At 42.8% G+C, this 23,436-nt stretch overlaps 1 protein-coding gene across 1 annotated transcript; it reads right to left on the reverse strand.

Annotated features, from left to right (window-relative positions):
- Positions 1-76: 76 nt before the first annotated feature.
- Positions 77-21,258, reverse strand: CLBA1 (clathrin binding box of aftiphilin containing 1). The gene is made up of 6 exons (XM_035104775.2): positions 21,140-21,258; positions 14,511-15,215; positions 11,710-11,858; positions 9,038-9,167; positions 4,753-4,863; positions 77-1,570 (listed from the first exon to the last, which is right to left on the reverse strand). The coding sequence occupies exons 2-6, from the start codon at positions 14,985-14,987 to the stop codon at positions 1,403-1,405; spliced, it is 1,035 nt and encodes a 344-aa protein (XP_034960666.2). The 5' UTR covers positions 14,988-15,215; positions 21,140-21,258; the 3' UTR covers positions 77-1,402.
- Between the last annotated feature and the right edge of the window lie 2,178 nt (positions 21,259-23,436).

The raw sequence follows: 23,436 nt of genomic DNA on the forward strand, positions 1-23,436 counted from the left end.
AGCCACACTTCTTCTGCAATGTGCAAGTGAAGGAGACTTTGAAGGTTGTATGCAATCATGCTGTTGATGTGCACACAAAACGATTTCTTCTCCCATAGCAGGGCCCAATCTCTTATCTTCTCCTTAACATCTGCTCTGGAGAGGTGCCCCCCCGGAGCAAATTTTGTGGGTTTATAGGGAATACCTGTGGGAGTATAGGAAGGTGATGGAAGCCCCATTGCACCAGCAGAAGTCCACCTGTGTAATAATTGATTTCCACACCAAATATGCTCTAAGTCAGGCATGTCAAACATGCGGCCCTCCGATGTTTTGGCCTACAACTCCCATGATCCCTAGCTAGCAGGACCAGTGGTTGGGGAAGATGGGAATTGTAGTCCAAAACATCTGGAGGGCCGCATGTTTGACATGCCTGCTCTAAGTTGTTCAGCTCAAAAAAGGGCTACTATGCAACTCACATGGAGTGAGTGCAGTCTCTGAAACACTCCCAACCAGACTCTATCAAAGCCTGAAAGTCACTGCTTTAGTGTAGGCTCCTTTTAAGATACATTGCTGAATTCTAGCAGAGGCCAGAAAACAAGACCAAGCCTTTATTGGGAGAGCAGTTGAAAGGCCCTTAAAGGTTATTGGTGCAATGCTATTATTAGAGGCCCATTCAACAAATATATTCAGGACTCAACCATTTTGGTTCATTCGTATCATGCAGAAGTATCCTTTCTTGGCATAGACGTTCAAGGAAGTATTTATCTCTAATCCTAAAGGAGAAGGCTCAAGAGAGGACAGTTGTTCAACAGTCTTCTGATGAGTTGCACAACAGGATGCTTCAGATACAAACCAAGCAATATAGAGAATTGTGGCTGATACGCAAGTTTGCCCATCTCCCCCAAAGGCAATTCATAAACCAGTTATACTAGTGGAGGCACAGGACTGCAAGTAGGGATAAATAAGAGAGCAGTTAGGAAAACCTGTACAGTGTGAGTTAACCACAGAAACAGTGAGCTGGAGAAACAAAGGTTAAAAGGCACACAAACAACACACATTTTAATTTGGGGGCATAGTTTAAAAAGTTTGACGAATGTCATTAATGCTTAAAAGATAATGGCAGGATTGGGTTAGCAGAGCACAACCCATCCTTTGTTTATAAAAGCTCAATTCTAGCTAGTTTACCATAAGATGTAACATGATTTGCCTGCAGTTCCTGGCAAAGGGACATAAAATCATAGAATTGTAGAGTTGGAAGGGACCAACCCAGCTTGTTTACTCACATCCCTGATGGTAGACTGAAATTAAATACACAGTTTAAGGTTTTATTTTCTTCCTCCTAAAGCGCTTCATTTTAAATTAATAATACAATATAAGCTTTTTTAAACAAAAAAAGATCAAAACAACAGAAATATGTTGGTTATTAGCAAACATTGCTGCTGAACATTTTCATCTTTAGGCTTCGTGTAGTAAAAATCCTCTTCTTCTGTGGAACTGTGATATATTGCATATTTCCACCAGATGGGGTCTTCTTCAAGAAAAGGTTATAGGAAAAGAGGTGGCTCTGTTTTGGAGCAGGAGATACAGAAAGCTGTGCCAAAAAACAAAGGAAAAAAATAATGTGAGGGCCATTCGCACATGACATGGGGGTGCAAACTGGGGTTGGCCAAAGGTGTGTGGCAAGGTTTTGCAGCTAATTCAGGCTTATGTATATCAAGCAGACGAAATTTTGCTTATTTTGTCTTTCACAATATCTACAATGGCAGTATCAAGAATACAAGAAGTAGCTGGCTAGCAATAGTGGTATCCTAAAATTTCCCAGAACACTGGACACAAATGTTAAGCAAGCCAGCTTCATAGTACATAAGCAGCATCTCTTATACAAAGGAAAGGGGAAATACTAGCAGTGCACAAACAAACATTCAGCAGACTGGATAGGAGCTACAGATTTGGAATCTGAAACATTTCCCAAGTGACGCCTTTCTCATCTCCCCACTGTTTTTGCTTGTGGTTGGAGGCAGGGGACCATAATTTCTGACTGGCCAAGCCAAACATCATAATTCTCATATCTCCCACCCACCTCATCTCTCCTGACAAGCATATCACTCCTGCAAGCATGCAAATTTGGGTGGAGTCTTTGCAGAGTGCTGCCCAATAATCTTGCCCGGCCCTTTTGCAAGGGAAGGGCCAGTGGGCAGTGTGCCACATTAGGTGTCACTGCAGAAGATGCTCTGAACACCTTGCAGTAGTGACATACAACACCCAAATCCTTTTGTGAAGAAGCACCAACAGTGGCTGTTCGAAGGTGTGCACCTTCCAGGAGTGGTGGTCAGTCTTCCCCACCTTTTCTGTCCCAGAGCAGGAAGGGTTGGCAAGCGTTTGTTTTGTATTTTTGGTGGCTTGGCCCTGTGTGACCAACACTCTCCTGGCAACTTAGAAACAAACCGCAACTTTCTTCCCAATTTCAGAGCTGGGACTGTGGTAGGGACTACAGCACCACTGCTGGGGTGATCCTTGCCTCTGCCACTTCCAGGTTCTGAGGGAGGCTGGCAGCAAAATTGTTGAGACCTGGTTATTGGCTTGCCATGATTTAATGGGAGTGCTGAGAACCCACAAAATGTGGTACTGGGTGCAGAATTCATCCTCCTGAAGATGTAAGCTTTCTTTTTTCCCATTTCTTTTATTTTAAAAGCTGCTAATCCATATGGGCATGAAGATGCTTGTAAGTGTATAGACAGGGCCTAGGGACAAGTAAACAAGATTGGTGGAATGTTTGATTTCTCAGTGCCTTGCAGGTATTCCTATGCCTAGCAAAAACAACAAGGAGGAATACATAGAATAATTGTACAGATAATATAATTTAGAGTTTCAGGGTGCAGAATATTAATATTGGTAGTACGGTGTGGACACTGCCCCATGTATTGGTTTCATCTTAATTGGAACAGGGAGCGTTTTGAGATTTCCTCCAAGCAGCATCTACACACCAAAAAAAGGGCTACAAGACCCACCATTCAAGAAAAAGAAAAAAGGGGGGGAAACTCCACAAAATATAACTAGAATGGAGGTTTTTTTTTAGTGTCTTTGCCTTATATTTGTTCTTTAATGCCATTTTGCCTTCCTTCATGTCAAGCAATGTTCCTTCAATCTCATGTCACAAAGAGCCCTAACACTACTACCTTTGTGACATCTTTTTCCAGTAATGTACAACCCAAACCTCTGAATCACCAGCTGCTTGAAAGACCGGTTTGGCACAATTACTCAATCCATAGCTTTTATGGCACCTGTTCCCTTCATGCTGTTTCACTATATATTGTTGGTACCTGACAGTTCTTTTCCTTTGTCCAAGGTGTTTGTCAATGCCTTTTAAATTAGCAATTGGTCCTCCTTAGTTGGCAAAGGACCACTTCTGAGGCAGCAAGCCACAACATCGTAGTTCTGATAAAGGGTAGCTCAAATTGCCTAGCCAAGTTCACAGATCTTGTCAGGTTGCACTTGTACAACTACCCCTGTCTTCTGCTATTTGATTAGTTAAAACTGAATGATCTGAAGCTCAGACCATCTCACTCCTAAGACAACATGATAACTGTGCATTGCACCTAGATTAAAGCAAGTAACAAGATAATGCAGCATGGCATGCTCTGATTCAGGGTTTTAGCCAGCCATGCCTTCTTGCAGGATATGCCATTTCATCCCTCCCTGCTTCCAATGGTGAGTCAGCATCCCAGGGCCAATCAGAATGCTCAGTCCTCATTGGGCTATTCCCCCACTTCTCAAAAATTGTTCCTTGGAGCTTACTAACACCTCCCTTCTTGTGCATGGTTGGTGGCATTTTGGCTACACACACCGATAATGAGTTTTGTTAGTATATAGGAACATCCCCAGAAATTTGCAAAACCAGACAGAGTTGAGAGACAAAGCTAAGCAGTTTGCATTACAGGTAGGTAGCCGTGTTGGTCTGAGTCGAAGCAAAATAAAAAAATTCCTTCAGTAGCACCTTAAAGACCAACTAAGTTTATATTTTGGTATGAGCTTTCGTGTGCATGCACACGAAAGCTCATACCAAAATATAAACTTAGTTGGTCTTTAAGGTGCTACTGAAGGAATTTTTTCAGTTTGCATTAGAAAGCCATGGTATATGAACACAGGAAGATATATTACTAATCATGAGCTGTAAGTGAACAGGACAGTTGGGAAGATGACAGTGGGCTGGAAAGTTTCTTAAAATGACCTCTATCATACTAGTTGCAGCTCTACTTATTTATTCCACCTGGCATTTTGCTAGACTTTCTACTAGGTTTGGTGCATCACCACACTGCAACTTGGTATGTGTCAGTCCAAGCAGTAAGAATAACTACTGTCAGTGTGGCACAGCATGAATTGTGTTGGGCTTGGAATGAGCACGTGTGAATTCCAATTTACCATTAAGTCTATAAAGTTCCCCAGATAGCTTTGGAAATGTCACTCACTCCAACCTATCCTATACAGTTTTGCAAAGATACAAAGGGTAACCTGCATACACTGGCCAGGGCTCTTTAGAAGGATGGAATATGAATGGGATAACTGAAATCTGTGTAGACCTGAACTAAGGAAATCTCTTGGACCATAATATAGGCAAGGGAAACACCACAGACAGGTGACTGACTGATTGCATGGAACTTGTGCCAATTGCAAGCAGGATTAAGAGAAACATTGAAGATTACAGATACTTATTTGCAGCACACAAAACAGACCATACAAACAAATAAGAGTAACAGGATTATTTTCTATTCTCACCTTGGTTTGAATTAGTGCTTTACAAGTGCTAATGTTGAACTTGTCAACATTGGAATCTTCGTTTTCACTAATGCTAGTCTCCAAAATATCATTCTTGCCTTCTGGAACAGCCTAGTAAACAGAAATCACATGAGATGCTTACAAGTAATCCAGATTCTGCAAACCTATTTAAAAAGGTTAACTTTTTCTTTACAGATCACCATCTTTTCTATAGGATCAAGCTGAAACTAAATAGATGCAATTGGAAGCCCCCAGACCTGGAGCCCAAAGTAATCTGATGCAGCAGAGACTGCTGCAAAACAAAAACAAAACAGCAAGTGAGTCCTAACTTCTGCCACTTTGTACTGCCTAGATGACTTTATCCAAGTTAAATAAAAAAATTCCTTCAGTAGCACCTTAAAGACCAACTAAGTTTTTATTTTGGTATGAGCTTTCGTGTGCATGCACACTTCTTCAGATACCTGAAGTTATAACACTACCTGAAGTTATAACACTACTCCAAATTATAACACTACACTCTGCAGATCCTCACTTTCTTGCCAGCAACAGCCAAGGATGTAAAGTGGTGATGTAAAGTGGATGTAAAGGGAAAACACAGAAGGTAATGACATCAAGATATGGGAAAACCTCCACTGTGAAGAAGGTGAATTCCATGTTATATAAATCCATTGTGCACTTGGAATACTTTGTACAATTCTGATTGCCAAAAAAGACACTGTAAAGCTGGAAAAGGTTCAGAAAAGGGCAAGGGGAAAAACTCACCTATGTGGAAAGGTTACATTTGGAGCTATTTAGTTTAGAAAGAAGGTGAATACAGAGAGACATGTTCAGATGTGGCGGCACATATTCAGATTACGCATTGTGTGGAGAAAGTGGATAGGGAGTGGACTGGGACACTAGAACCCAATGAAGTTGAATGTTGGAAGATTTAGGGTGGACAATTTTCCCCCCTAACAGCAAATAGTTAAACTCTGGAATTCGCTCCCACAAGAGGCAGTGATGGTCACCAACTTTGATGGCTTTTAAAAAAGGTTTAAATAAATTCATGGAGGATACATTTGTCATGGCTACTAGCCATGATGACTATAAAGTTGTACCTTGAAGGCAAATGGAATCTGTTCCGGAAGTCTGTTCGACTTCCAAAACCTTCGAAAACCAAAGCGTGGCTTCCGAATGCCTGCAGGAAGTTCCTGCAGCCAATGGGAAGCCGCGGAAGCCCCATTAGACGTTCGGCTTCCAAAAATAGTTTGCAAACTGGAACAGTCACTTCCGGGTTTGTGACGTTCGGGAGCCAAAACGTTCGGGAACTAAGCTGTTTGACCTCCAAGGTACAACTGTATTCCCCACCACTTTCTGAGGCAGTATGCTCCTGTATACTAGCTGAAGGAAACTGCAAGCAGGGAGAGTGCTGTTGCACTCAGATCCTGCTTGAGGGCTTCCCATAGGCACCTGGTTGTCCAACGCAAGAACGAAATTATGGACTACATGCACCCTTGGTCTGATCCAGCAGGACGCTTCTTTGACTCTCTCCTTGGTCAAACCCTTAAAGGACACATTTTAGTTACAGGTAGGTAGCCGTGTTGGTCTGAGTCGAAACAAAATAAAAAAATTCCTTCAGTAGCACCTTAAAGACCAACTAAGTTTTTATTTTGGTATGAGCTTTCGTGTGCATGACGAAGTGTGCATGCAAACGAAAGCGCATACCAAAATAAATACTTAGTTGGTCTTTAAGGTGCTACTGAAGGACACATTTTAATTTGTATTCCTCACTTCTCCATTTGTTGCTTGGAAAATGGAATCATTATATTGCTGCTGTTTGAGCCAGTGCAAATGCTGCACTAATGAAAAGTTTACTGGGTTTTTTATATATAGCACCTGGAAAGGACCTGGGATTCAGCCTAATTTCGACAAATTATATGTGAAAACCTGCACTAAAAACTGATTTACTCTTCCTCATTTTAGAAACCAAGCTGCCTAGCACTTTCTTTGTTTAATGTTCAAATGTGCCAGGAGCCAAAGAGCCTCATGTGCTTTTGTACATCGACATGGAGAGGTTCGCCAACTCCTCACCCCGCTCTCATCTGTTGCCTCCATGCCACATTGCACACTCTTTGGACTGCCTCTAAATCTCCAGGAGTGGCATCTCAGAGGATGGAGGATACAATGGACTGTTAAAGGGAAGAGAAAGTCCCGCAAAGCCCAAGCAAACACACAGTCCACCACATCTGGCCCTTTGGATCCTGGCCTCATTTACCAAGGGGCCTAAATTGCCTAGGGACACCATGATTTCTGGAAGAAATGTAAAACCTCCCCTAATAATAGAGTCACTGCTAATAAAACAGATTCTGAATGAAAAAGGAGGTTTCATACTCCCCCCCCCCAGTCTACCCTTGCAGTTCATATTTACAGTTCACACTTCATAACAGCAACAAATACAATCTTTTCCGTTGTTCTTACTGGTAATACATGCAGGGGTAAGCAACAAATTCAGAGCACCTATCTATGGCAGTTAGCAATGGTGAGAGGCCAGAATTGTGGAATGGGCATGGATGGAAGATGGGGTCAGATGCCCAGAGAAGGAACTGGGGGGAGAAGTGGACTGCTTAATGGGCAGCGTGCAGAAGCAAAAGTTGGGAGAGGAGGGAGTAGGTTGGGGAAATAGGCAGGCCAGTTATTTGAGGGGTCATTCATTACCTGTAGTTCAGAGCCCCCAAAAATGCAGGCCTTGTGTCAGCTTAACTGAGAGCAGGCCCAAATAAGTACTGCTGGCATCTCAGAAAAGGAAAAATAAAGTAAATTAAAAGTGACCCAAGTTGTTCTTATACGAATTAAAGTATACTTAAGGTGGTATAATGCTTTTAAAATTTTTGTTTTAAAACGCATTTCTCTCATTTTGAAAAGCAGATATTCCAACATGGCATGGCAATATCTTTCTTATGGACTGAACCAGTGCTCATTTAAATCAGCAGAAAACCTCTACACCGGACTCACAACCCGAACCCTTACATACAAGTTCTGCTAACCGCTCCATCATGGACATACATAGTCAAGGTATTTTCTAACATTATCAGTTAAAATATCAAGGTGCAATTCAAAGTGGCCAGTTATGCCACACCATATTTAATATTCATTGTGTATTTTTTTAATCATCTCTATAGCTAGTCAAATGTTTTCAGTAGAGTAACTCAATAACAAGCAACCGTTAATAGCATAGCTTCACAAATATACTTGCCAGTTTACCAGTGGTGTCCACTCCTCCCTCCCTCAAATTATGCAAAGAACTTGGGGTGGGAGTGGGGGCTCATCTTACACTTTGCAGTGGCTCTGCAGAAAGCAGAAGCAGCATGAAAGATTTGTGCTACTTCTGCCAAAGACAGAAAGCAGGGTCAGCCCAAGACATTTTGGCACCTGAGGCAAATTAGGAAATGGCAACTCCCTGTGAAACATCCTTTGTTAAGGACCCCATATACATATATGTATGTACACACCCTCTTCCCCCTCTCTGCAGATCGCCTTCTTTCATTCACATCTATTTTTGCACATTGCCTCCACTCTGTCCTTTTTGGAACAGACAATAGGGCTCCCAGGGAGGGGAGAAGAGGGGGAACTTGCCAAGTGGCTTCCCCTCCCCACTGCCTCACTCCCTGGGTAATGTTAGAAAATCACCCCAGCCTGCAGCAGTTTCTCCAAGCCATGGACAATACCACCTAGGTCACCCAGGCAAGTAAATGGGGTCCTGGTAGCTGCCCTGCATTGTGTGAGTAGCTGTTCTTAGCTCCATAGGCTATCACTAGTTCTCCTACTAGCTCTTACCTAAGGAGACTACAATATCAAGAAGCCATTGCAAAAGGGTCATCAGGGATTCTGAAGATTGCTGGTGGTTCTGAGATTGGTTGCAAACAAGGAGCTGGTCTTAAAGGCATAGATGTGCTTTGCTTAATGAATATTTTACTCAGGATGGGAGGGAGCTAGGTGAGTGGCACCCTGATCCAAATCTGGGTGGGTAGCAGGGGGTGAATCTGCTGCCCCTCTCAGCTCTCCAGACCTTGCTGCCTGACCCTGAGAGACAATATACCTTAACGTCTCCATCTACTGGTACACACGAAGGGAGGAGAGGGAATCAGTTGCAAACACAAATCATGGCAAATAAGGAAAACCAAAATTTGTAGATTCCCAAGTTTCGGAAATTCTATTTTTGTTTTCTCTGGCAACCTTAAAACCATAATATCTGTTAATCTTAAAAACAAAATGCTATTGCATTCTATAAAATATTTCAGAAGAATACCTTTTGATGAGCATCTACTCCAAGCACAGCTAGAAGGTTTTCTTGGTAATGAGATTCGTTCCAAGGACGTCTTAAACTGGAAGGGTTAGTGGATTGAGTAAGAGTTTTCCATAAGTTCCCAGAGTCAGTGCTTTAAAAGGAAATGCAATTCAGATTAATCCAAGATAACCAAACACATACAAAACTTGGAGAGACTTATGTACACATTTCCAGCCAAAGAATATGCCAATTTTGTATATTGTAGCATTAGAAAATATTCCTGATTCAGGTAGAGGGGAAGTAGCAAAAAGGTTTTTCCTGCAAAGTAGTTAAAACTTGGCTGTTTCTGTTCTTGTATTCTTTAAGCTAGCTGGATACTTGCAAGGGTAACTTATCATTCACATCTGTGCTTTTGTTAGGATAGCTATGACAGACTGCTTCATGGCAGTTAAACAAGTTTAGACTGCCATGGAAGCAAAGAACAAAGCATAAGAACCATGTAATCAACTGGCAAAAAAATGGCACATTATACGTGAGATTTTAAAAGACAATCCACCTGCCACAGAGAAGTTCAAGTATAGCTGAAGAGGGCAAGCTAAACATTTGTCACCCTATCAGAAGGATGGAATAGATGGCACATATGTACGCTGCTGTATATATATTTTTGTGTAGCATATATTTTTTATGTATACTGATTAGACACTTGGGTAGTTAAGTGGTATATAAATATCTTAAATAATATATTCCTAATTTTCCAATCACCATAGCAAGCCTTAGACACAGGCGGTTCTTTGCCCTGTACTCCATCTATAAAGTGGTAGCATTTTGATCCAATAAAGGCAGATTTCATATATTTGGCTGCATAGTCTACTCAAGGCCATTTTGACAATTATATGCCTTTTGGCGGCTTCACATACATGTTTTAAATTAATCATTATGACTGCAGCAGCAAGTGGTGACTAACGTGTGTGAATGAGTGATCACATATTTTACATATCCTTTCAATGGAGTCAGTTTACACATTTAGCTATCAAGCATTGCTTCCCTCAGAGTGACGTGAATCAAGTACAGTACAGTGGTACCTCGGTTTACAAACACAATTGGTTCCGGAAGTCTGTACTTAACCTGAAGCGTACTTAACCTGAAGTGAACTTTCCCATTGAAAGTAATGGAAAGTGGATTAATCTGTTCCAGACGGGTCCGTGGAGTACTCAACCTGAAGTGTACTTAACCCGAGGTGTGAGTGTAATTGGTTCCGGAAATCCGTACTTAACCTGAAACGTACTTAACCTGAAGCAAACTTTCCCATTGAAAGTAATGAAAAGTGGATTAATCCGTTCCAGACAGGTCCGCGGAGTACTTAAACTGAAAATACTCAAACCAAGGCATACTTCAACCGAGGTATGACTGTACTGTATATGCATGTCTCTGCCAAATCTCAACATTAACTGTCCCAGAAGCCCCAAAGGGCTCATCTTTCAAACAGGAAAATAAAGAATATTAGTGACTCTCTAAAGCAGAGTACACTACTGAGCTGGAATTTGAACTCAGATTTATTTATTTTAAAATTATATCCTGCAGTTCTAGAAGTTCTGACATTCCTGTCAGTGCAAAGCATGAATTAAAAAACAGTCTGCTAAAAAAATGAAACTATAACATCCAACCTGCAATCCCACCAAACAAATACCAAATGACACACTCCAGACATCTTAAAACAATCTAAAAGAAATGTCAAGGCACAATATAGTTCCAAGTCCATCCCCAATGCTCAACTCCCAGGATTTGATTGAAGGCAATTGATTCAGCTGTCCAGCTGAGCCACTGATTATAGAACCACAGGAATCTAAGCAGCTACAGTAGCTCAGGAACCATTACTCATTCTACTTTGTAGCTAAAATGCATGCTGATGAATTCAGTAAATTGAATTTCTAATTCACTTATTGTCAGCTTTCGGATGATGTATTTTAGTCCCATGATTAGTATGGTTAGCCAAAGTATAGGAGACTTTAAGATTACTACACTTCAAGGAAAGGAGGGTGAAAGTGGTGAGTGGGGTAGAGGGGACAAGACTATTGGTCTTGTCCACTCAATCAACTGGAGCCTATCTTTGCATGCATTACAGTGGTACCTCCAGTTGCGGATGGGATCCGTTCTGGAGCTCCGGTCGGATCCCAAGGTTTCTGGAACCGGAGGGACTGCTTCTGCGCATGCGCGCAGCAAAACCCAGAAAAATACTTCCGGGTTTGCTGTTCGCATCCTGAAGGATACACAACCAGAGGTGTGTGTATCCAGAGGTACGACTGTATTGTGTATTTTGCAAATAAATGATTATGCTGAAATTATATTGATTCAATAAATTGTACATACGGAAGTTATTCTAACATTAAAACTGAGAGAATCCCACAGAAGTTGCTCTCTCGAGGCATTAGGGAGAATCAACACAGTGGGCAGGGAGCTGTTACTGCCAAAACCAAAACAAGACATGCAGGAATAGGAAGCAATGAGTCAGTCAACAGGGATCCAGTTTTATCAGATGAACTCCCACTATTCCAAGCTACCAAAGTTCCAAATTTATGGTATATTCTTGTACCATCACCACATTTTCCAGCAACTTCGGAAGCCTTTCTGCCTTCCAGATACCAGCACAACCCAAATCCTTGCACTAGATACAAGAACAATTATTAAACAGTTACCAAAGTTGTTTCGTTGTACATTCAGGAATGTCTGTGTCTTCTGTTTTTGTATAAAGTACTTGATCCAAGCTGCTAATTTTCTCCAAGAACTGTGGTACAGGAACTTCTGGAAAACTCAGTTTAATAATATCTTCAGAGCTGAGGACAGCCTGGAGAAAGCAAGGTAATGATAGTGCATTGAGGCCAATGCTTTGTTGTTATACAATGACATACAGCATAATTTCTTGCATCCTCTTAAATATTCCTCATTTCCTACCAGAGAGCTAAGCCATAAGAGGATTTCAGACACACTTGGACAACTCAACACTACACAATCCCAGCACCTTCGTTTCAGAGATGCAGCAGTCCTGGGTCCCAAAGCTTTTATCCACGATCAGAAAAATACTGTGGTACTCTTTTAGAGGGCAGTCAATGTAGTGCCTTCCAGATGTTGTTAGGCTCCAGTTATATGGGAGGGGTTTCCAAAGCAGGGTGGGTTTTTTTTTTAAGTGCTTCACTTTTTTGTGGAAAAGTTTCCATTTCATAAATTTACTTGTGTCGGAAAATTACTGCCAATTGCAAATAGAATATCGGACTAGCTTACAGTTTCAAAGCTTTTAGCTTTACTTACTAACTAGAAGTAAACTAAGCAGGCTAAATTAGATTACTGCCTAAGCTATCAAAACACATTCCATTGAAAGTTGCCCTAATTTGCATAGGAAACTTTTCCAGTTCAAAAGTGTCCACCTTTTCAGTGTTCAGTTCCAAACCTCAGCAGATGCCGCTGGCATGGCCAGTGATGATGGGAGTTTTAGTCCAACAGCATCTGTAGAGCACCACACTGGCTACCCCAGCTCTAATGTACCCCCATGCAAGACTGGAGGCCCCCACCTTCCACCTCTGTGTAACTCTTCGGGTCTTACAGTCATTCTTACAATGCTGTAGAAAAACTTAAGAAGTTTCAATCTTATCACCTCTGTGCACAACATCCTCAACTCACTGCACCATCTTGGAGGTCCCCCATCTTTTGTACAGACATCTATGGTGATTTTTAAATCAACATGTCTATGTACTCATGTTTGAAACGAGAGGTGGATAAACGCCGCTTACAGAGCTTTGTGTTTGCTTTCACCAGCACTGAAATGCACCACCCCTTTTGGATTTGTTCAAATATATTTGTATAGTTTCCTCTTCACATTACAGTAAAGGTAAAGGTAAAGGGACCCCTGACTTTTAGGGTCCAGTCGCAGACGACTCTGGGGTTGCGGCGCTCTTCTCACTTTACTGGCCGAGGGAGCCGGCGTACAGCTTCCGGGTCACGTTGCCAGCATGACAAAGCTGCTTCTGGCGAACCAGAGCAGCACACAGAAACACCGTTTACCTTCCCGCTGGAGCAGTACCTATTTATTTACTTGCACTTTGACGTGCTTTCGAATTTTTATTCTTTAATAATAGACAATACAAAGGAGGAAAAATGTGTTGGAATGACAATTAGAAGAGGGGAAGCTAAAAATATTTCATTTGAAATGTATTGGTATTGGGTGATAACACACTGCCATTTAATTCACTGATGAATCTACATCCAATGGGATGATATAATGGTTGCCCAAACAAAAATCCCAAAGGCCACCGCAATCAATAAGATTAAACAGCCAGTGGGCAAGTAAGTTAGAGGGCTACATGAGTAATGGAGAAGCAAAAGTGCTCCAGGAAGCAGAAGCAGCTGCCACCAAAGAAACAAAACCGAACAGCAATCATAGGCAAGGAGAGAATTGGCTGGGGGTGGGGGAGGTTGCCAAATGAACAGTAAATATTAAAACTGAGGACTATTCAACAGAACTCTACTTATAACAGCAGCTGTAATGTCACAAGGGGAAAACATGTGACAGCTGAAGGTATGTGCTCCTTACTCACTTGCATGACTCTTACTCATGCAAGTAAGCTCATTGAAATTCACACAGTGCCTTGTTCTTCTTAAAAGGGTACCTGTGTGACTAAGGATTAGGCAATCACAAATGGGAGCTGCAACAAACAGAGTGCTGCTGTTCAGGATGTCAACTGTGTCGTATTCTAGAATTTTCCATTCCACCTCCAGTTAGCTTTTCATGGCCAATGAGCAAGCTTAGTTTTCACTGGGCCATTTTGGGGGTTTTCCCCTGACTTAGGCCTTTCCTCCCCTAAAGTTTTCCTTTATTGGCACTTCTGCAAACCTTTGGGCTTTCCCAAGCCTGCTGGTATATGACACTTGTATTATGATGATGTTCTTTTAGCTACGTAACAGCTTCAACATAAAAAATGGTGGGAATGATAGTTTTGTTGAATATCAAAATGGTTTCCATTATATAAAGATCTGTTTAATATTTAAAAGTTCTTAACATTTTGAGTTGCAACAAAATACTAAACAGGAGTCAATTGCACAACTTTCATTCACAGTTAGACCAAGAATGCAAAATTCTATAGACCAAAACTGATTGTTGCACAGACACAGGTGCAGACAAAGACACATAATGCTTGCACCGGGAGATGGTAGCAACAACACAGGAAAAGGGAGGCATTTGAAGAATGCATCTGTTTAAAATATATTTCTACCTTTATCATATTCAGTTGTGCTATGTTTACCATGTAGCAAAATAAAAAAAGGAAGTGAACTGATGTTGCTATCAGTTCCTTACTGCATTTAATGAAGCAATGTGTTTTGGTTCCGTATTGCCAAATATTTAAAGGTGACACCATGGAAACTAAGAAAATGTAAAGCATTCTTAGACAGGAGAGAACCGGACTCTGAAGAGGAGGTGGATCATTCTTAACTTATTAAAACATACCTTCACTGAAGTGTTAGCAAATGTTTCTTTTCTGTTGTGTCCAGTTGTTTTGGAAAAGAACTGTCTGCATGAGGTAGTGAGGCAGCTGTCACTGACATCCACATCATTTGTGTAAGTTTGTTTTCCATTTGGCTTCTCCAAAGACTCCAAGGTGTTGCTTAAATTCTCCTGCTTGACCTCACTGAAACTTTCAAAGTCACCCCAAGTACTGCTGGATTCCACCAAGCTGGTGTCAGGACTCTCCAGCGATGCTTCATAAACCCTTTTGTCACCACACTCGACAGGAAGGCTTTTCTGAATCATTTCCAGTTCTGAGCTTTCACCAAAATTTCCATTTTGGTTTAGACAATGTACATCAGTTCCACTGCTGTTTTCACTGAGAGAGGTGACACCCGTCTCTGTTGACAGAGGTTTCAAAATTGACTGGCTTGAAACTTCCACACCACTATGTATTTCCACTAAATTCTGGTCTTGCATTTTCCTCTTATCACAGCAATAAAATTCATGAACATCAACCAAAAAACATGGTTGATAGCAAAAGACAAAACCGTTAATGTTTCAAAAATATAATGAGTGCTTCATTGTGCCTTGAATAGCTTGCGAAAATGTAGCTTAGCAAAACAGTGTGTCCTTCAAGGTCTCCCTAAGTCATCAATGCAGTGCTTGTTTTTCAGTCTTAACTTGCTTCCCAATCCAGATTTCAGGCTGCAAAAAAGGGTTATAAATAAAGACCTTTCTGATAATGCTGTGGTTAAGGCTTACAAAAGATAAATGATTAGGCAAGAAAAACGTTCATGCTTGGACAAATACATTCCAATGCAATGCAGTGAATTCTTGCAAGAACAGAAACCTAACAAAAAGATTAGCCTAGTTGAATTTTTACCCACAGACTGGGATTTGTGTTTCTCCAATAGCAGCCTTGTGTGACATGGTGAGCTGCTTTCAAAACTGAGGTCTTTCCACACACTTTGTAACTGAGCCACCTATGAACACAACAAATCTGAAGGGGCTTAATCATACAGGTATTTCCATCAGTGGTTAGAATCTCTAATATAACTGTGAGCACCTTAAACTGTAATTTCCTGGATTTTGGGGAGGAGGCGGAGAAACGATTGTTAGAACATGTTATCAAACTGATATATAAGTTTGAATGAAAAATACACCTGTCTTCAATAATTTTTCATTATTCAAGCAAAAACCTTTATCATATGCTCTTAAAGATATTTTAAACTAGCTCAAGAAACCTGCATAGGAAAGATGCACAGGGCAAACCAATACATGTTTACTCAGAGGTCCCCCCCATACTCAATGGGATTTACTTCAGATAAGTGTATACAGGATTGGAGCCTAAGCCACAACACAATAAGCTATTTTCCTATATAAAGGTATTCCCATACCTCACTAAATAAACATTGTAAAACAGATTGTCTACAGCCTTATGCTCCTTAAAAGCTAGCCTTCCTCAAATAAAACCCCTCTAACAAGTTGGGAAACATTGTTGAGTAAGGTGTACCCAACAGGGGAATTGCTTGGTGTTTAAAAATATAATTCTAGGCTAGCAAGTGATAAAATAAGGTGACTGAAATCTGAGAACTACAGTAGCAGCATGTTGTTGTTGTTTAGTCGTTTAGTTGCTGAACAACTCCAAGCACGCCTGGAAGAAGTGGACCATTTGGATCCCTTCCAATCGGGATTCAGGCCTCACCATGGGACTGAAACTGCCTTGGTCGCGCTGTCGATGATCTCCGTGAGCTAGGGACAAAGGTGAGAGCTGTTTCCTAGTTCTGCTGGATCTCTCAGCGGCCTTTGACACCATCAACCATAACATCCTTCTGGACAGTCTAGAGGGGTTGGGAGCTGGGGGCACAGTCATACAGTGGTTCCGCTCCTTCCTCCTGGACCGCGTTCAGAAAGTGGTGGTGGGGGGATGAGTGTTCAGACCCCTGGGCACTCACTTGTGGGGTGCCTCAGGGCTCTGTTCTCTCCCCCATGCTTTTTAATATCTATATGAAACCGCTGGGAGAGATCATCAGGAGGTTTGGGCTGGGTGTTCATCAGTATGCAGATGACACCCAGCTCTACCTCTCTTTTAAATCAGAACCAGTGAAGGCGGTGAAGGTCCTGTGTGAGTGCCTGGAAGCGGTTGGAGGATGGATGGCGGCTAACAGATTGAAGTTGAATCCTGACAAGACAGAAGTACTATTTTGGGGGGACAGGAGGTGGGCAGGTGTGGAGGACTCCCTGGTCTTGAATGGGGTAACTGTGCCCCTGAAGGACCAGGTGCGCAGCCTAGGAGTCATTTTGGACTCACAGCTGTCCATGGAGGCACAGGTTAATTCTGTGTCCAGGGCGGCTGTCTACCAGCTCCATCTGGTACGCAGGCTGAGACCCTACCTGCCCACGGACTGTCTCGCCAGAGTGGTGCATGCTCTGGTTATTTCCCGCTTGGACTACTGCAATGCGCTCTACGTGGGGCTACCTTTGAGGTGACCTGGAAACTGCAATTAATCCAGAATGCGGCAGCTAGACTAGTGACTGGGAGTGGCCGCCGGGACCACATAACACCGGTCCTGAGAGATCTACACTGGCTCCCAGTACGTTTCCGAGCACAATTCAAAGTGTTGGTACTGACCTTTAAAGCCCTAAATGGCCTTGGTCCTGTATACCTGAAGGAGCGTCTCCACCCCCACCATTCAGCCCGGACACTGAGATCCAGCACCGAGGGCCTTCTGGCGGTTCCCTCATTGCGAGAAGTGAGGTTACAGGGAACCAGACAGAGGGCCTTCTCGGTAGTGGCACCCGTCCTGTGGAACGCCCTCCCAGCAGATGTCAAGGCAATAAGTAACTATTTCACTTTTAGAAGACAACTGAAGGTGGCCCTGTTTAGGGAAGTTTTTAATGTTTAATGCTGTACTGTTTTAATATTCGGTTGGAAGCCGCCCAGAGTGGCTGGGGAATTCTCCACCATTTTCCTTCCAGAATGCCCTATGATGACACTTGATCTAGGGATCAGTGGAGAATGCAAAATGCTTCGTGGCTGCCAACACAGTTGCTATTGGCAGCAGTACCAAAAAGAACCATAGGTAAAAAGAAAAAAAGTCATGTTGCTACTAACTGTTGGAGAAGTTCTCTTCTGCCCATGAATATTCAGCAAAATTATTTCCCCATCCCCTCACCCCTATTTCACCACCCATGAATAGGGTAGAGATTTTAGGAGGCCATTGTTGCTCAGCTCTAATTTCAGGAATCAAGCTTGTGGAAGAACTCTCTGCAAAACCTTGGAGAGCCTTTGCAAGTGAGGAGTAGACAAGTACTGTAAGGCTAGATGAACTACCATAACCTAAAGGAAGATTTGAGGGTTCATAGAGTTTAGTGCATAAGGCTGGAAATTAATAGGCATAGTCAACCAGCTTGTTAACAATGAATGTATGCCTACTCCTAGGAATATTAAAGATTGTTTCGAACCTAGGTGTTAAACATTCCTGTTTGTTGCCTTTAACTGCGGAAGCAACACATTACATTTTGATGCAACACTTTTTCCTGGCATTTATATTTGGAGGTGCTAACAACAGTGGATTAAATAAAATAGGCATCCTGTGTGCACAGAGCTGTATCAAAAACCACTAAAATACAACTTGCACTGCCAGTCACAACATCTGCATGCATTCTTGGGGCAGATTCACACCATACATATTAGATTACATATGGGGAATTATTTCCAATCGAGACATGGATTGCCTTGGCGTTGTCTTTGAATGGGGCTATCTCTGCCACCCCCATTTCCCCTCTACCACTTCTCCCACACCCCTCTTTTCTCTTCTTCACCAGAGTCTATCTGCACAAGTCCTGAGGCTGCTCTAGGAAGTCCACCTCTAGTTTCAATTTCTAGTGAAGTTGTTACTTTGAGTTGCTTTTTTTATAAAAAAAGCTCCCACTCCCAGTCTCATTTGGCATCACACACCATCATTGTCACCTCAGTTTTACACTAGGAGATGAACTGAGAAAATGATGCATATTGAATTACCTTTTTTGGCCAAATTATGTTGCGAAAATTAAGGTGCGCACGATAGCACATTTACATTCACCTGCAAATACTATTTTGGTTTCAAGGTTCTGAAAATTGAGGTGCGCATTAGATTAGATGGTGCATTAGACTCAAGTATATACAGTATCTGTAATCTTAACTGCTGTTACCGGTAACTTCTTCACCATGTTGTAATGAGTTTAAGAAGTTTTAAAGAAGCCTGTAGTTGAATAATTGAAGCATGGGAATGGGATGTTAGGATAGGTAACTTTCTAAGCAAGCCATCAAATGTCAGAGAGAACATGTGGAAAGCTTTTTTAAAAATTCATTTATATAGTGGGGACTTATCTGTTTGAGGTACAGAAAGATCTGATGCATAGCAGTTGCAAAAATGAGCTGTCTATTCCCCCCACAATGATAAGCTCTCTAAGGCAGCAACCTTGTACTTTTTTTAGTTTTAACATTTGCTAGAGGTTTTTAAAAACCTTTTAGAAGCTATTGTAAATAAAGAAATCTGCACACTGTTTTGAGATCAGTTATTAGGACATGCAATAACTGTTCACCATGACACATTTCCCTAATGAAAAGGTACTTGTTAAATAGATCAAGTCTTATTAATGATCCATTTTGACACATATCTAAAGATAAAAAAAACAAGTAACGTCCTTTGGGTGATAAACCTGTATACCAGTGATGGCGAACCTATGACACGTGTGTCAGATGTGACACGCAGAGCCCTCACTGCTGGCACACGCCCCATCGGCCCATTCACGCTGTTGTTGCCCCCCAATTTGTTCTCCCACTCCTCCTACAGCTTGTCTCCACTACTGCTGTTAAAACCAGGATCCTTTGTTGTTGTTGTTGTTGTTGCTGCTGCTGCTGGTAGCCAGAGATTGGTTTTTTAACCCTTTCTGTGCTGGTTTTTCTGGCGCTTTGGCAGACTATGATTGGGTGTAACAGCGTTCTTTTTTTACCCGTTCTGTGCTGGTTTTTTGGGCGCTTTGGCAGACTATGTCGGTGCTGCGTGTTAGTTTGTCATTTATTTATGTTCTCTTCCCCCCCCAAAAAAAGCACAGCAGCTTTGGGGCACCCCCCCAAAAAAAGCAAAGCAACTTTTGCACCCCCCAAAAACCTCCAAAACTTTGGTCAGCAGCTCCCCCCATAAAGCTCAACAACTCTGGGCGCTTTGTGATAAGGGGTTTGGGGTTTGGTTTGGTTAAATAATTAGTTTTTGGTTTATTAAATACAGTTATATATTACAATTATACTTTTTTGTTATTTAAACTATAAATATCACTAAATTATGCTTTTTTTCTCGAAGTGACACACCACCCAAGTTATGCTCGGTTTTTTTGGTGAATTTTGACACACCAAGCTCAAAAGGTTGCCCATCACTGCTGTATACATTTACTGAGGCAGAAGTCTGATGAATAAAGTAGGACATGCCACAGAATTAGGCTGGTGCTGCTTTCCTCAGCTTCAAGCTACCATTTGCAGTAGAGTTTAACAACAACACGATTCTACCTCACACTTTTTTGGTGAGAATTGCCAAGACAATATATGCAAAGTGACCTGAAACACTTAGGAAAAACAATATAAACTAGGGGTGGGGAACCCATGGCCCTCCACATGTTGTTGGAGTTCAGCTCCCATAAGCCCCAAATAAGGTGGCCAATGATCAGGAATGATGGAAGTTGGAGTCCAACAGGTTCCCCATCACTGAAAGATAGGTAGGTAGATTTTTCTGTGATGCTAAACTTTTATTTTTGCCAACTGTATACTGCTCAGGCACCCACACTTTCATTAAATCATTAAAAAAAATAGAAGAAACAATTTCCATTTCCACCTGGGTGTTGTTGTTTTTAAATTAACTGCTGAGCTTTGGATATTTTTATACATTTATTTACACCCTACCTTTTCCCCTGATGGAACTCTGCCAGATGAGCTTGTGCCATTCAGTTCAAGGGGTGGGTGGGTGTTTCTAGCTCTCCATTTTAAAACTGAATGGTTTGTGCATGGGTCTATGTTCAATTTCACAGTGGCGAACCTCCTCAGGGGCGCTTTTACATCCTGAAAGGCAGCTCAGATAAATATCTTATAGCAAGTAGGCTCAGCTAGGCAGAGCACGAGACTCTTAATCTCAGGGCCTTGGGTTCAAGCCCACACTAGATGATCCCCAACTCTGGCGATTCTGTGAAGTAATAAACAAACCATTCACCTATATTTTGAAACCGAAGGCTTTTATATACGGCAATTTTCTATTTTTTATAATGAGAATTAAAGAATTCATAGGCACGCTTTTAAATTCTGAGAGGCAGAACAAAATAATAATTAATTTGATGAATATATATTTTTAAAACCAGTTAAGTTTTACAAGAACAGCGACAAGAACAATGCGGCGTTATCATTGGGAAGGCTTTAAAATCTGCACTGCCTGCTGACCAGAGGTTATTTAGGCTGCCTCGGCCTGAGGAGGAGGAGGCGGAGGCGGCTGAGCCCCGGAAGGCCCGCGCGGTGAGGGAATTGGGAGCCAATTGAGTGACCGTTAGGGAGGCCAGTGACGAAAAACGGGGAGAGCGCGCGCACGTTGAGGGGGGTCGCTTACCTGCTCTACCTCGCGCAGCTTCCTCCCTCAACCGACAACGGCTCTCTGACAGCTACTGGGAAAGAGGCGGGGGGGGCGGGGCAGGACGCAGGTGCCGGCCTGCGCGCGTCAGAGAGGAGGACCCGATTGGCTGGGTTCGCCTGACGGGGGGGCGGAGCTTGAGCCTGGGACAGCGAGTTTTTGCGGGGGGCGGGGCATAGGAAACCGACAAACACACAAACACCGCACGCAGGCACGCGGGGGCGTGGCCTATGGTGTTGTTGGGGAGGACGGAACCCGCGGGGGGGGGGCGGTACGCAGGTGGCGGCCTGAGCGTCAGAGAGGCGGACCTGATTGGCCGGGTTTCGACCGACGGAGGGGGAGTGGAGCTTCAGCCCGGCACAGCGCGGAGGCGGGGAATGCAAAGAGCGCACAGACACCGCACGCACGCACGCACGCGGGGGCGTGGCCTAAGGAGGGTGTGGGAGGGTGGCCGCGACGCGCGTGCTAAGGGTGACCGGCGTCTCAACCATAGAGATAGGAAGCGGAAAAAAGAGTAGAGTTGCACGCTGTTTAAAACTTCTATTTCTGCAGAATAAGATAAACTATACTAAGTGAGAAAAAGCAGCACTGGCCATTTGTTCGGCTTTCCCTCTGTGTCTTCCTTCCTTAATGAGGCAGGGTTATAACGGCCGGAGCACAGGGTGCTTTCTCAAAAGCTATTTCTAAAAATTAGGACCGACACTTTGGAACTCCCTGCCTCTTGATATCAGACAGGCGCCTTCCCTGTATTCTTCTTGGCGCCTGCTGGACACATGCCTATTTCGACAAGCCCACCCGGATGTTTAGAGAGTTTGTATGAGTTTTAATTTGTTTTAGTCTGTGTGGTTGTGGTTTTAACTTCCTGTATACTGTATATATTTTTTAAATCATGGTTGAATTTTTTTTTTAAAAAAAGTGATGATTTTATTGTTTTATCTTTTTTGTGAACGGCTTTGAAGTTTCTTCTACAATTAAGCAGCATTTAAATGTTGTGGAACAGAATTAATAATAAATAAATAAATAACATGTCTATATCGTGCGGAGGGAGGGGGAAGCTGTGGCTTACAACAGCCCTGCAGTGTAGTCCCCGGTTCATATTTTAGGTTAAAGGAGAGGTTGGCTCGGATGTACAGTGGAACAACAGCAACCACGCACTATGCCCCTTGGACTGAAACAAAAGTCGGTCTATTCACAGTTTTCCCTGCCCTGTCCAAGCCCAAATACAGTGCTTGACCACATGTAGGAACCTTGTGCCCCGTCGACTAGCATGCAGGCAGACACATCACTCCTTCAATTCTGCAATTCTAGGCCTGGCTACTCAGAAGTGTGTTTATGCGACCACAGCATATATGTGTGTGTGTGTGTACAGTGGTACCTGTACACACTTAATTTGTTCCGGAGGTCCGTTCTTAACCTGAAACTGTTCTTAACCTGAAGCACCACTTTAGCAAATGGGGTCTCCTGCTGCCGCCACACCACCAGGGCACAATTTCTGTTCTCATCCTGAAGCAAAGTTCCTTAACCTGAGGTACTATTTCTGGGTTAGCGGACCTTGTAACCTGAAGTGTTTGTAACCCGAGGTACCACTGTATCTAAACGTTTCTTTTTACTCTAAATAAGTTCTGGAGAACACCATATCCTATTTGCCTACCGCCTTCTGTTTTTGGTTGGACACACTGCCCCTGCCCAATCACAGCTACGCTGAAATCCTAGATTTCCCCATTGTCTTCTGTGAGCAGCTGTTACTTCTGCTTCAGAGGAGCCGGAAAAAAAGAAGAAACCAGGAAATTCCACCTTCAGACCACAGATTCTATGACTCATCCTCCTCAAACTCCTTGCTTTGTGCAACAGTTTCGCCTGATGAAGAGGGATGGAGATTTCGATCGCTCCCTTTCTGTCTCAAGAACCCATTCTAAAGGCCTTGGCCTCATCTTGTAGTCAGAGAGGATAGAGCTGTACCATCATGAGCCCAGGTTTGGATGACTAGCTTCGCTTTGCTCAGTGTGGCCTGGGAGAGGGATAAACAGCAGCAAGTTTATCTCCAGTGTGAGCCAGTGTGGTGTAGTGGTTAAGAGTGGTAGACTTGTAATCTGGTGAACCGGGTTCGCGTCTCCGCTCCTCCACATGCAGCTGCTGGGTGACCTTGGGCTAGTCACACTTCTTTGAAGTCTCTCAACCTCACTCACCTCACAGAGTGTTTGTTGTGGGGGAGGAAGGGAAAGGAGAATGTTAGCCGCTTTGAGACTCTGTCGGGTAGGGATAAAGCGGGATATCAA

Source organism: Zootoca vivipara, chromosome 1 (genome assembly GCF_963506605.1).
Source record: "Zootoca vivipara chromosome 1, rZooViv1.1, whole genome shotgun sequence".
NCBI classification, from domain to species: domain Eukaryota; kingdom Metazoa; phylum Chordata; class Lepidosauria; order Squamata; family Lacertidae; genus Zootoca; species Zootoca vivipara.